This window comes from Nylanderia fulva, unplaced genomic scaffold (genome assembly GCF_048542155.1).
Source record: "Nylanderia fulva isolate GAGA-0341 unplaced genomic scaffold, ASM4854215v1 Scaffold12, whole genome shotgun sequence".
Classification (NCBI taxonomy): domain Eukaryota; kingdom Metazoa; phylum Arthropoda; class Insecta; order Hymenoptera; family Formicidae; genus Nylanderia; species Nylanderia fulva.
Genome location: NW_028189409.1, coordinates 6064789 through 6079919, shown reverse-complemented (window position 1 = coordinate 6079919; position 15131 = coordinate 6064789). Strand labels below are relative to the sequence as shown.

Sequence of the window (15131 nt, the reverse complement as noted above, 5' to 3'; positions counted from 1 at the left end):
TCGTCACGCGAGACACGATGTTTACAAGATTAATGGACAACGTCGGGAGAGTCACGACAATCTTTCGCGTCTCTGACACAATTTTATATAATCCGCCGTAAAAAAAGGCAGCGCGAACTCCGTATTTGAATATTCTAATTTCTAATTTCGCGCACGATATGTATATTCACATATGTATATATTTCTTGGAAGAAGCGATACAAAATACACGGGCGAGCATCGGAATCCCGCGTCGCATTCTCACAAGGCGAAAGGTTGAGGTTCGCAGTGAAAGGTGAAAGGAAAAATAAATCCACGCTTGCACAAAGCTTGGATAAATAATTGCTGCTCGTAGCAGTATTAGCGTGAATCATCCGCAATAAATGCTAATGGATTTAAGTCGTTACGGTTTCGGATCATAAAATCTGCAGCTACATTTGTCTCATCATCGCGCGAGCTTTGTTGCACGGAAAAAAATATTAGTTACTAATATTTTTCACTATATTTATTTTACTATATATATATTGATTGATTTATTTATTTTATTTAATTATACTTTTAATGAGGAATTTTTTTCGCAATAAAAATATAGTTAAATAAAATAAATATATAAAATAAATAAAAAATATATATGTATATAGCTTAAAAAATAATAATTACCATAGCTAAAATTTGGATCTGGGTAATGCAATTTTTTTTAGATGTCATATATGAACACCTGGAATTTAGCTATGGAGATTAATATTTTTTTCCGCATTGATTTGCAAGTATTTACGGTACAGTCGAAATGATAAGGCGCGTGGAAACTATTCCATCGCGAGGCGTCGTATGTGACACTTGTCGCATTAGCATTCTTACGCGAATGTGTTTGTGCTAAGCAAACTACATATTTGTGCGCGCGAACTCTGTTGGATAATCCACCTTTCTCCGACGTGATTCAGTCGCGAGATGCGAAGCGCGCGCGCGTATTTTCCGACCAAATATTTCTTTCTTTTTCCGACAATTAGTGTCGCTAGTAAAAAATTCACTACTTTCCGCTTCGAATTATTCTGACGTAATTTACGTACTTTATGTAATTAATAGTGCTTCCGACATGAATGCGCTTTATTGCATTAACTCGTGGTGTTTCCTTCTTTCGGTTTTTTAAATCTTTGTAACCCTTTCGCGAAATTATATAGATATCGAATGAAAATGTTATAAATAACAAAGGGAAAAACATGTTTTCGCGTGCAAAATAATCTTGGAAAAATTGTAATGTATAGTAATATATTACTGCAAATTAAATATGCGATATTTTGCTTCATTTCTTTTATTATATTTTATTACATCATTACTTAACTTTTTGTCCTCGAGCTTCCTACAGTTTTACAATTTTATTTTTCCCGGCATATATAAATTTCCGCAGAATAATACTCTTTCTGTGAGATAATACGAATCTGTGGCAAGACCCCGTTTGTTAGAATGCAACGGTCGTTAGCAGTGTTCGAGTTGTCAGGTGCTCGCTATGATTACGCAAAATTGCTCACGGGAAACGGAGCAGGTCTGCATTTAACTGGACTCTCTTGCACAAGCGAGGATGCTCCCTCTCCGTGCAACAGATAATCCAGATTGCGGGAATTACAATGTCCAACGTCCATGTTACAAAACTCCAACGCGCAACAGACACTTTATTATGCGTACCATGTTTCTATCTGTTTTTTTGTCTTTGAACGTGTGTGGAAACTTTTCAGCAAAATGCATCATCCATCCGTGGATTCAATTCAAAAACTGTATGTCTTTTTTACTCAGACATTTTTTTCACAATTTGTTTCACATGACATCGCGTATAAAATGCGCTAAATTATCATAAGACTTCGATATTTTCTCGTCTTGAAAGATTTATGGATACGATAGTCGATTCTACATAGAAAATCTCCGAATCGGTCGCGTGACTTAAGAAACATTAATCATGAAATTGAGCGTGAATAAGAAAAATGACGACACAACTTAATTGCGGACATCCTACCTTGTCGGGGAGACTAATAAATATTCAGTGAAACTTGTCGAATTCCAACGCGAAATGATGCCGACGTGTCCTATTTGCTATTCATTTCCGAAATAAACTGCTAAAATTGTGTCGAAATTTACATTTGTCGCTCGTCTTATAAATACAGGGATGAACATATAGATTCAAGCTAAAAATTTCAAACTTTTAACATTCAAATATTATACTTAAGCTATATTGACTAGAAATAATTTCTTTTTTTTTACATTTAGAGACGAAATATCATTGACTAAATTTTTATTATAATAATGCTTCGAATATACTAAATCTTTATAAATTGAATTTATTAAAACCTTTTGAATCCTAATTTCTATAGTAAAATATAAATTTCAAAATTGAATGTTATTATTTTTACAAAATATGATTATAAATAAGTAAATATCAATTTCTCTCTAAATTTATAATATTTCTTTTTTATCTGAATCTGAAAAGAAACTACGACGGCTCTTCGATGATGAAACAATTTTTATTCTTTTTAACTTCTCTTCTAATATTATGTGCGGAGAAAGCGTGCGCGATTAACGTCCTTAAGAAGTAATAATCAACGCGATGTGGGAATCTTTCCGTCATAGAGATTCTATTCAAAATAGCAACGTAATGCACGCTTCGAATACTCGCAGCGCGAAGTGAATCGTTGGTTCGCAAGATATACAAACGCGATTGCGGATGTTCGGCCGGGTGATATTACAATCAGAATAGAGACTCTAGAAGAGCGCCTCGTGAATATCTCTCTCGTAGATAATTAGAGTAATTATCACTGTGGTAAATGAAAGAGTGGTGAAACGCTTCCGGTTTGTTTGTATCGTCGTTGTAATAATAATACCGGATATCGTAATCGATCATTATACCTTAGCGTTATATTATGAAACATAGAGACGATGTACAATAGATTTATGTAAAATTTTATTTTGCCTTATTTTTACGTGAGAGAGAAAAGGGAGATATTTTATTTTTCCACTTCGTCCGACCAGGTTGAATATCATATATATAGAATCATCTTTATCATATTTACATCCTTATCGTTGGTGTAAAATTTATTACGTCTTTTTCTAGCAATTAATGTGTCCGTATCATGATATTTTCGCGATGTTCTACGGAAAAAGACGGTTACGAAAGATGGAGAGATTCTCCAGATTTTTATTCACGCGTCCGAAGTGTAGAAACGGGATGTCTCGTGAGATTTTCCGTAATCGTCGTTTAACGACGTGAAATCAAATCAGCTGACCGGTGATTTTCGTTACGTCAACATGTAGATTCTAGATGCGAGAGGTTTACTTAATGATTGAGCAATTGCTTGATAGCAATGTAATAACATCGTGTGTCGTCTGCCGGTATTTCTAAACTAATCCCCGCGAAAAAAAAACACAGTTCTTAGTTGCATGGTTTCTCCAAAGGCTTAAAGACGAAAAAACTTTCGACGTGCACAAAAGGCGGGAGAGACCGCCTTGATCGAAAGAAAAGCAAAGTTCGAGAATTGACTTTCGATCGAGAGGAACACTCGCTCTGCAAACAGATGACCCAGAATCGAGAGTTTGTCGCGTGTTTGTCGAGTTTTTCTCAGCGAGGAGAGTGTCTTCGTTAAAGAGACTCTCCTCATTTTCACTTGCGTGACTCCTGGCGCTCGTGACTTCTTTCCGTCTCGATCGTCCGGCGTTTCCGGCCTGCACCTACCAAAGAGCGATCGCATAATTACAGTCTTCCTCGTTTATTGCACTTTATCGCTTTCCTCGAGTGTGCTAGACACGGGAGACCCTTGCAGAGGTCGTCCCGAGCTACGTTCGAGTTTCACCGAGACGAGAGAATCTCAGTGTCGAACGATCAGTCCACTTCCTCCTTTCCGAGTTGTAGCTTCAAGTTATTTGCATCTGATTAGGTGTTTTTTTCATTATAAAGAACAATTTTATTTTGTCATTATATTTGACAAATTTTATTATCGTTGCATATCTTTATTTAAAACTTACATTTCTATTCATTAACAAAAATTTTGTTCGAAAATGGACGAAACAGAATTACTGGTTGAATCTACCAGAATTCTTTTTAATGCAACACAAGTTTTTCCAGTTTAGAAATGTAAATTCCAAATAAAAATAAGTATGCAACGGTAATCAATTTTTTAAATTTATTTAAACAAGATATTTGTTACATTAAAAGGAGTTCTAGTAGATTCTGGTTAGGTGTTTTTTTCATTATGAAGAACAATTTTATTTTGTCATTATATTTGACAAATTTTATTATTGTTGCATATCTTTATTTAAAACTTACATTTCTATTCATTAACAAAAATTTTGTTCGAAAATGGACGAAACAGAATTACTGGTTGAATCTATCAGAATTCTTTTTTAATGCAACACAAGTTTTTCCAGTTTAGAAATGTAAATTCCAAATAAAAATAAGTATGCAACGGTAATCAATTTTTTAAATTTATTTAAACAAGATATTTGTTGCATTAAAAGGCGTTCTAGTAGATTCAACCAATTCTATTTCGTCCATTTTCAAACAGAATTTTTGTTAATACAACAACCTTTTTTTTCTAGTGTATCTAATTGATTAAGGCCCGATTGCAACGTTATTTTGATTTTAAGCAGAACTTAAATGTGTTTATCTTTATCATTTTTTAAAAATAAATGAAGGCAAGCACATATTTAAGTCTCGCTTAAAACCAAAATGACATTGGTGCAATCAGGCCTAAGACATTATAGCAATCTTAGGATTTAAACGTTGATACCAAATGCACCTAAATCGCCGGCTATTTGGAAGACTTGCATATTGTTGTTTGTGAGATTGTAAACGCAGATTTAACTATTAATTGAACAACTTGATTTATTTGCGCGAGATCCGCATTGTTTTGCATATTATCGACTCTGTATAGTTTGCCGTTATGCAACCGCGATACATTATTCAGTTGCAGCACAAATGGTTCTGCTGGCCATTAAAACGAATGTAAACGTAAAACTTTATTTCCGGGAAAAGGAGATCATCCTAGCGGGTCTAGGTTCTCCATGGATCTCAATGTTCGTACACACATATTCATATACAGGGTGTCCCAAAATTAATAGCAAACCTTTTAATGACATCATTTGGAGATGATTTTTCCTCAGCAAAAATGTCGAGAGAGACCATCATTTTTTACATGTTCCCAATTTTTGTCATCATGTACTTTCGCAATTTTAAAAGCCTTAAATTAAAATTCTATACGGAGAGAATTTTCTTTTAGAATTTACCATGAAAATCATGGTAATCGTAGGACAATATGGCATTGGAAGAATTTTATAAGAGTTTCTTTGATTAATATTTACCACAATAAAAAATATTAATAGGTACATAGTAAAATTAATCTAGTATATTTTATATCTTATTGTGGTAGATATTATTATTTTTATTGTGATAAATATTAATCAGAAAAACTCTTATAAAATTCTTCCAATAGCATATTGTCCTTACGATTACTATGATTTTCAGGGTAAATTTTAAGAGACACGAAATTATAATAAAAGAATGTGATTTTGTTCATATTTTATTTTCACAATGCTTAGTTTGCGAAAAACTAAAACCCCTTATTTTCAATCGCTTCTAAGTCGAAAATGATTGATGTCTCGACATTTTCGTTGAGGAAAAATCGTCTCCAAATGATCCCAGGAATCTGCCATTAAAAAGTTTGCCATTAATTTTGGAACACCCTGTACATGGATTACGTATATAGAGATTCTTGTCTAGATATATGAGAGGATAATCACGAGTTAGTGGCGATGGTGGCCGCAGATAAGACCATTAACCGAGCAGATGAAGCTCAATTTCCATCTTTGAATATCATTATTCCTCGATTATATGGAGGATTGAAACCTTTCACCGTCTCGGTCACGTTCACCGTACAAATTCGGTCCTCGTGTCACTTCCAGGAAATAACATATAACTTGCACGACTTTTGATCGCAGCTGAATTATGAAACCCCAGATGATTTTTGCGGAATTGAAGTCCTGTCGCTTTTTCCTCTGCAAAGATGGTTCATTATTTTCTAGATTCCTCGAGAAAGTTAAAAATTAAAATAGCCTCGAAAGTGCTACGAAAATATAAAAACTCAAATTCTATGCTCAAAATGCCTATAATTATCACTTTCAAACAGAACTCGCGGAACTGCTCTTAAAGTAAAGAAAATTGAAGTTGTCGGAATCGCTTTTCTGAGAAGTAGATTTGTTACACCTATTTTATATTTAATTCTTCGATTACTAACATTATTTATAATCATCTTCTCGTGTGCATGTCTGCAAAATTTGAACTACTCAAAATTACTGCAGGCGATTTCATCGAAATTTGATATCCGCGAAGCGATGAGAAAAAGATCATTAATATAATCATTAATAAATAGTCGGTATCAAAAGAAAGTCGAAGATAATAGAAAAGAGGGGAGAAGGAGGGAGGAAAGGTTGCGTGGTGATGTTACGCACGGCGGCTTCGTACAAGAGAGTTTATAGATTTACTTCCCGTATAATTTTATTCCCCTATAGTATAAATCGGCGATGGTAAATGTTTTTTTTTTTTTTTTCATTATTCGCTATTAACTGCCTTTCTTTCGCAAAGAGACACCGATCGACGAAGACCGAAACCGCTGGGAGACTCGTTACAATGTGTTCGTGGTGTTTTTGTACATTGCGCGTACATCGAATCTATCCTCGCAAAATTGCGCAATCATAAATCGCTGAGAAAGCGCAACGCGTCTTCGCACGTTGTTCGTTTACTTCACACATCTTGCTGACATGACATGATTAATCGCCGCGCGATGATACCAGAGATCATGTATTTGTTCGTAAAAGAGCGAGGAGCCATCTTCCTCAATTGCTGATGAATATTTTTCCGCGAAGGAAAGAGATGATCAACGTCGATCGATGATCACTGCCGATACAATGATAATAATGGCTAATTTCATCGATTGTGTCGCTGTGAAGAAGACGGAGGACGACAGATCTCTTTGAAGTCGAGAAAATTAAGAACATGAAACGTATATTGTACGGTACAATTATATTATTCTTCTGTCGTTTCGTTGGAACAAGCTGCGAAAAGGTTGAATCGGCGACGATCAGCTGAGATGAAAATATGTAAATTTATCGATTTTGTTTTAAATTTATAAAAGATAAAATTATATGGCGAATCGTCTAGAGATAATTTCCAGGTAATATTATTTTTAATTTATTCATACTTTTATTTATAAGTTTTTCTCGCTTACTTCTTTTATAAGCTTTGATCACTAATTGTAAGTTCTACTACTTAAATATTTTTATGTGCTCTAAAGCAAATTATCTGAACGTTATTCTAGATAATTTAGTAAAAATAACGCTTTTTTTACAAAACATCTTTTTATTATCTATATAAAGATAAGATGATGTGAAAATTTTATCTAGATGATCATCTATATAATTTTATTCAGATAACAGCAAACACTGCGAACGAGTGATGACCTGGGTCGCTCTCACGCGTCTGCCTCTCAGCTGTGCTCACTTCCGCTAGTGAAAGGTGCATGCACTCCAGCCGCGGGCTACGATAAAATGCGCTTACGTGCATCTTCGCATAGCTCGAGCCAAGTACACCGAGTAAGTTCCGTTAGCGAACATTGCAAGCGATCCGGCCTAAAGACTCGGGTCGACCCCCGTAAATTCGTGCCTTCGTTAAAATTTTCGCAGAAAAATAGCGCGTCGAGAAAGCATCGATACGATTATTCGCGACAAATTATTCCCGGCTCGAATAAAATAATCCGATCTCATTGAAATTCCGCGGAGGGTCTCAGGCAATGGATGATCAGCTCGGGATCTTTCACTTTGGAGCAAACGCTCCGTTATGCAATTAATCACGTGCTCGCCATTTCGCGCTTCCTAATGCATCATAAGTACGAATCTAGATAGCTGATTCGATCGATTTTCAAGACGGAAAGAGAAACGCAGAGAGAGAGAGGGATTCCAAGTAAAGAAAATTTATTCTCTTTCAATGATAATCGCAATTTTCCTCGCAATACCTCATAATAATATTATTGCTTAACCGATGCATTTTATTACATGCATTTTGACGCTTCTTTTAGTCAAATTATTATTTTATCATAATTTTCATTAAATTGCTTTTATCAAAATTATTGTTTGTTAAAATTATTTGTTTCATTATCATTTTATTTGTTTTACTATTTTCTAAATAAAAGTATTTTTATTAATGTAAATATATAAGGTATAATAAAGTATTGAACATTACGGACCTGTAACACATCGATTTTACACGACTAGTTGAGAAATTAAAATCTGTCACTGACCTTGATATTAAATTTGGAGAAGAGAACGTCAAATAAAGAAACGCATAACACTCATTATGTAAATATATTAAGAATTATTCATCAATCTTCATATTTCGTAGCCTTGATACCACTTCTCCGAAACTTAAATCTATAAGTAGATATTATGACAATATTCCAATTGTATTTTCGTAGAATTTGTTTGTTGATACAATTGTTGAATTAATTAATCATTTGAGAATTCTGATGTGTAAAGTTGATATCAGAATTATCAGAATGAATTTCATATTTGCTCAATTGTGCTGCAAATTTACATAACAAACAAACGGCTTTTTTGCAAAAATTAAGTATTATTTTAATATTTTTAAGTTAATTTTTAATGATCCATTTGACTTATAATACTTTGTGTAGCAAATTATCTTTCATAACAATTTACAGGATAATGAACATACACAATCAATCAATGATAACTGTCACTTATTTTATTATATGTTGAAACATAATTAACTTTATATAATATTTCTTAAATATTACAAATGTTATTAATACAAGTAATATTGTATATGAGATATCAAAATTTATTAAATAAATTTTCAAAAAAAATATATAAAGACAAAAATGTATAAAAAATATTTACACAAAGTATTCTAAAAATATGTAAAAATTATGCATGCTTTTTCTTTTAAATGTCTCCGCACTCTTTTAATATTTTTCAGATACTTTGTATTACGCTATCATTTAAGATTTAATCTAACATTTATATTATTCAGCTTTAAAGTATTTTTATGACCACAAAATTATTTGTTATAGTGAGATAGTCTTTCCTGCAGAAAGATTCTTAAAGGCCTATTTGTTCAAATATAAAGGCAAATATAGTTGATGTTTTCCAAAGTTCATCTCTTTTATTTTTGAATATTATGACGCGCGAATTTGCGAGATGAGTCTCCAAAATGTCGTATATAAAAAGAGATAAAATCCGGAAGACATCGGGAAAATCTCGTCACGTCTGGTTTTGTGATTCTAGTAACCAAAATTTCGAAACTATTTTGTATTTCGCCGACTGCCAAATTGCATGCAAGTACGACCACGTGAACTTTTACGTCATAACTGGCACAGATCCAATCGGATTAGATATATATTTATAAAGCATCATACGTTTCGTTCGCGCAATGCAATGCAGAAGACGTGCTACGGCTGACGAGATCAAAACTCGATTGAGGGAAATTAATATTGAAATCGCATTTACACGTATAAACTTTAACTAATCATTTTATGCATAATTTCCTAATTAAAGTAAAATCAAGCTTTGTGTATCCAAAATTCTTCCAGAAAATCTTCAAGGAATCTGTTGGACTTCGATTGGATCCGCCATTCTTCTTCTTCGTTTGCAATTTGCGATGTTCGGCAGATTGTTCTGGTTATTTTTGCACTTCTTCGACCATCCACCCCATGCTTTAAATCCATCCTGATTGAAGATCTTTATCCCGCACGTGATGTCGTCTTGTATCTCATCATTAAGAAAGTCCTCGCAACGTTTGTTACATTTGCCACCTTTACGTCCCCTCGTGCACCACTTTAAGCTGTTGATCTGGAGGATACCAAAGGAAAAGCTGGATGCTGTCTTTGGACCAGTCATTAGCGTCGAATTCATCCCACTTTCGCTTCGCATCAGGCAGATCCAATTCGCGAAGAAGCTCCTATTGATGTTAGCTCGTTGCAGCTCTTTCACCACCTCACAATTTGTGTATATCTTCCCCTCCACAGGCGAACAAACAACCGCGACCGCCAAAATGCCCATGATCATCCACAATTCTCTCATCCTGCAACAATTATTCGCAGCCAATGCTGCGTCGTAGCGATTAGTACAAACAGCATCTTTTAGAATCTCTCTAATGATCAATCCAACAATTGCTTGAATTTACAAAATGGAACTGTTCCTTTATTGCTTATTGTTACTCTTTAACAAACTTAGAGACTTCAACTTGATATTACGCGAGCCTCCGGACAGAAATTTTCGCTCCGGAAGATATTCTTCGCTATCTGATGCGACATTTTATATAATTCCCGAGTTTGTCGTGGACTTACAAATAATTCCGGTAACACTACACAATCAGGTCCGTCCAAGTGGCTATTTGGAACGCTTTTTGTCGATTTAATCTCGATTTAATCTCACGTGTCTCGTCGTTGGACAAAGTTGATGATCTAGCGTATTTTGAAGAACGTAACGCTGCAAGTATTGAACTGACAATCGCATTGAGAATTCGCGCGGAAATTAGTCTCTATAAATGCGCCGTCTGTTGCGAACGATTGCGGGCGACCTTGAGCTTGAGCGATACGTTATTATCTACCAACGTCGTAATAAAGGCCGGAGGGAGCCTGTCTTTCCTGCTTTACGCTTAGATTTGCGATTAATAATAATGATTAATGATCAAAATAACGAACAATTGCAAAGATATCTATATGAGTTATAAATTTTATCTCCATTTGTTACTGCATCTCAATTAAATTCTTTTCAGGAAAAAAGAATTTTTTATCAATAGTATTATAATTAAAAAAAGACTATTTTGTAACAGTTTGTAGAACCTTTGAGAAAACATTTTCAGCCATCACTGAACCAGTAATTATCAAGCAACGCGGAAGTGTCGTAACACCAATTACTAAAGAAAAAAAAATCCTTCTGACAAGTCAACAATTTTGCCTATGTACAGGAGCTCATCAATAAGAACCTATCCGGAGTTTTATGCTTCTTTCAGCACCTCACTTTTCCGTATATCATAAATTGTCATTATCTATTAGCGTGTAGTTCTACTGTTTATTATTCGTCTTTCCTTAAATGCCATTCGCGAAAGCTTTATAAGATATCACTTACAATAACATTTGCGCGATAACACATTTGCAACAATACTTTCACAGATGTTACAGTAACAATTGATGTTTCATAACTGCGCTTTTCAAGCTATCGTTCACAGTTTTCATGGTGCAACGTACTATATAAGGAAAAAGTCGCATCATTGTTCCGAGAAGTAATATTTCATTACTATCTGTATTATCAAATGGATCATATATTACAAATTATCATTATGTACTGTTTCTAGTTATTTGCTTTCCTTCTGTTTTTTCTAATGCTACTCGAAAGTTTGATAAGTTCGCTTATTTTCCTATTAAATACAACATCAATTATTCTTTTTGTTTTCTTGCGACGATTATTTCTAAATGAAGTTTAACCTAAATTGTATTTATTTATTTTTATAGTTTTAGATAACGTGTTTGTACCGAAATTGGATACACAATCTTTACAGATATTCTTGGGAGCCTCTGATAAGCTTTGTCACTGATTCTACCTCTAATTTTAAAAAATGTTATCTTTGTATCGTAAAGTTATTTGAAACAGTATCATCACGACTGGAGAGTTTATTTATTATTAATAAGATCAATCCTTAAATAATATGTTATACATAAACTTATACAATTTTATACATGAACTTTATTTCTAGTAATTATTTAATATTTAAACCATCGCAATGATAGAAAACAGTATTTTTCCAAGATGAAAATGCAACCATTGCATAGAATACTTAGGATATTTTTGTGTGACACATTATTTCGTATTGATGAACCGGTAGGACAATTTCCAAACTTGCAATAGTTCGGTTAATGTTGAATGTCATAATATTATATTATTTAGAGCTTTTAATTATAACGATATTGAGCTAACATCTTTTCGCAACATGTTTAGTATAGATATAGATTTTAATTTTGATTTAATGTTAATGAATACATATAATTTGTGAGCAAATATTGTGTATATTATATCGAATCTATCATGTATCAGATAGCTTATTTGGCCAATACTGATTTGTACTACGCGCGATTAAATATATAGCCAGAAAATTCAGACATCAGATGGCAGTAATAAATTTTGGGGGTATGCTAAACCCTAATCGCCGAATCTCTTTCTGGTGCCGACAACGTGAGCATGTGGATGGTAGAAATAAGTAAAAGCTCTTGATAAAGGATATAATTTAGATATTCTGTTTTGTTTAGTATAGATATAAATTTTAATTTTGATTTATTATTTCTTCTTCATTTGAATATAATTTAAGTTAGAAGTTTAATAAATTCATATAGTTTCTTTCCTTTTGCTATAAACGTGCATGCTCCGATAAAACGATATTTGTTCTCGCAAGTTCTCTCCTGTTCACAGAATTGTATTAAAGGCAAGTCGATTTTTTTTTATCTGTATTTATTTGAATAAATTTATTTTATAAATACATTAAAATCTCAACATTTATATTATTTTACAACATTTATAATATTAACATATATAACAATTTGCAGATTTTCGATTTGCGTGTAAAGGCAACTCTTTAATAATTACGTGATTTGTACATATTGTGCATTATGGCGAATAATTATGATTTACCATATAATGTTAGAAAGGAAAAGTTACCGAAAATTGATCGAAACAATATCCAAAATGGTAAATTTATAATGCATGTATATATATTCCTAATTTTATTCTAAACTACAATCATATATAATATTTAAAGCATATAATATACATATAATAATAGTTTTAGAGATAGGCTTGCAACAAAATTTTGACAATGTTAACGTCCAATGGGTATCTTGTCCTGATCTGACTAAGGAACCATTCAATCTCGCCGCCCCAGGTAAAAGATCTGTTAACCATTTTAATTTTTTCCTGTGAAAACGTCACTATTTTCAGGATTCTCTTGCAAACCGGCATTATTGGAAGTTGGTGGTGTGTCATACTTACGTCCAAATCCAATAAAGGACAAAGGATATAACATCCAAGAAATATTACATTGTATCGATATTGACTTTGATAAAGTTTTCATTTTTGGTTCTAGTCTTTATTTAGATCCTGAAAAGAAGGAAGATTTATACCCAGTACATATCTTTGTCCACTCATACAAAACAAAATATAAAATATATATATATATATATATTATAAAGCTTCTTCATGTTAATTATTATATTACTTTATTATTTATTTTACTTTATTATATTAATTTATTATTATATTACTTTTAATATAAATTTTATTAATTATTTATTTTAATTTTCGTTTTTGTTTTAACTATCTATAGTTTTATTATTTTATCTTTTACTGTACTTTCTATTGTTGTGCAGCTTGTTATGAACGCATCATTTCCTCAAATAAACAATAAGGGAGTAAAGAACTTACACCAATGGGATATCATAAATAAAAGTCGCATCATAACTGTGAATAAAGATAAATGTAATGTGGAAGAATTAACTAACGATGAACATATTGAGTGCCGTATAATAGGAACTTTCTTTCTATCCAAAGGTTCCGCAGGCAAGGATGTTCTAGAAGTACGTGCTAAGGAAAAGAATTCGACTCCTTTTTTTTCAGGTATACCAAACGCATAACATTTTAATATTTAATTACATTATTTTACCGTCAAATGATATTATTTTGACATTAAAAAGATTAATTTCTCATTGGTACCGTTTAACAGGATTTATAGATGCTATGCAAAATATACTCACAAAAGCATATCCGGAAACATTAGTCGGTAAGAAACAACATGTACATGTAATATATTTATTCAAAAAGTAATAGAAATATTCATCCTCTTTAACGAGTATTGGATATACTGTAGAAAAGTTAAAAATGAAAAAATACATATATATATATATATATATATATATATATATATAATTATTTTTAAAGTAAATAATGTTGCGCTTTCAGTGTTCAAAACCAATATCTTTTATTTTAAATATATATATTTTTTAAAACTTATTTTTAAAATTAAAGTATAACACTTTTGTATATTTCCTCATTAAAATAAAAAATATAAAAAATGTATATAAAATAATTTAACATTAATCTAAACAATATAATTAAACATAAACTTAACATTCTAAATAGATAAATTGTATGTGTTTATTTTCATAGTTTTAGGTGGCGTATATGTACCGAAAAATGGATTTTGGAAACACCATCCTTATAGAAATTCTTGGGAGCCTCCGATAAGCTCTTCTACTAATCCTGATTTATCAGACTACAAATCTCCTTTTTGTATTGCACAGTTTCCTGAGGCAATAATTACCACATTTAGCAGTAGCACTATTGGAGAATTTAAGAGTTCACCAGAATGTCCACCAATAGTAACATCAATTTTTAATAAGCTTTAAACTTAATACATTATATAATTTTATACATGAACTTTATACAATTTTATATACATAAACTTTTTATTTCCAGAGATTTACTAGTAAAATTATTCAATGTTTAAACCATCGTAATGGTGTGGGGGAGTCATTTACCCCAAACGAAGACGAAAACATAGAATATTTAGGATACTTTCGTATGGCACGCACATTGATTCGTATTGATGAACCGCTTATATAATTTTCAAACTTGCATTATTTTGGTTAATATCAGCAAAATTTTATTATTTAAAAGTTTTAATGATAAATTTTACATTTAAATTTCTAATCTTTTTATACAATTGTCTACATTCAATTTTTCTGAAGAGCGCATTCTATTAAATGCTATATATAATAATTAAATGATTATAGTTAATAATTTGATAACATAATAATAAAAAATATATATGTATAAAGTGTTACAATAATAATGAACTTATTTGCTTTAATGTTTTCAAAACATTTTTTGACAATTTATTAACAATTTATCCTTATTTCAATGAAAAGAGATTACTGTAATTGCAACGAAATTCTATTATTTAATTAATACAATACAGAGATTGGTAATACAAATTGATAATGTACTTTATATATTAAAATACTATTAATGTTCCAATTAATAATAATTATAAATTT

General features: G+C 32.0%; 2 protein-coding genes across 6 annotated transcripts; one reads left to right on the top strand and one right to left on the bottom strand.

Annotated features, from left to right (window-relative positions):
- Positions 1-8748: 8748 nt before the first annotated feature.
- LOC114935242 (lysozyme c-1-like) lies at positions 8749-11266 on the bottom strand. 4 transcript variants are annotated; one of them, XM_029307995.2, is made up of 2 exons: positions 11158-11266; positions 8749-10133 (listed from the first exon to the last, which is right to left on the bottom strand). In XM_029307995.2, exon 2 carries the CDS (start codon positions 10105-10107, stop codon positions 9625-9627), a length of 483 nt encoding a protein of 160 aa, XP_029163828.1. In that variant the 5' UTR covers positions 10108-10133; positions 11158-11266; the 3' UTR covers positions 8749-9624. The 4 variants fall into 4 exon arrangements, with proteins under 4 accessions (XP_029163828.1, XP_029163827.1, XP_029163829.1 ...); XM_029307994.2 differs by having other exon boundaries at positions 8749-10108; XM_029307996.2 differs by lacking the exon at positions 11158-11266 and adding an exon at positions 10374-10649.
- Positions 11267-12220: 954 nt separating this feature from the next.
- On the top strand, positions 12221-14931 carry LOC114935307 (beta-keto L-gulonate decarboxylase-like). Of its 2 annotated transcripts, XM_029308110.2 has the most exons (9): positions 12221-12505; positions 12627-12768; positions 12863-12961; positions 13018-13202; positions 13446-13554; positions 13627-13692; positions 13799-13855; positions 14242-14453; positions 14551-14931. In XM_029308110.2, the coding sequence occupies exons 2-9, from the start codon at positions 12690-12692 to the stop codon at positions 14695-14697; spliced, it is 954 nt and encodes a 317-aa protein (XP_029163943.2). In that variant the 5' UTR covers positions 12221-12505; positions 12627-12689; the 3' UTR covers positions 14698-14931. The 2 variants fall into 2 exon arrangements, with proteins under 2 accessions (XP_029163943.2, XP_029163942.2); XM_029308109.2 differs by having other exon boundaries at positions 13446-13692.
- Positions 14932-15131: the final 200 nt, after the last annotated feature.

Coding starts and splice junctions, on each gene's coding strand:
- LOC114935307 (XM_029308109.2), top strand. CDS start 12,690: ATGGCGAATAATTATGATTTACCATATAATGTTAGAAAGGAAAAGTTA. Junction 12,769..12,862: donor TCGAAACAATATCCAAAATG/GTAAATTTATAA, acceptor ATATAATAATAG/TTTTAGAGATAGGCTTGCAA. Junction 14,454..14,550: donor CACCAGAATGTCCACCAATA/GTAACATCAATT, acceptor TTTTATTTCCAG/AGATTTACTAGTAAAATTAT.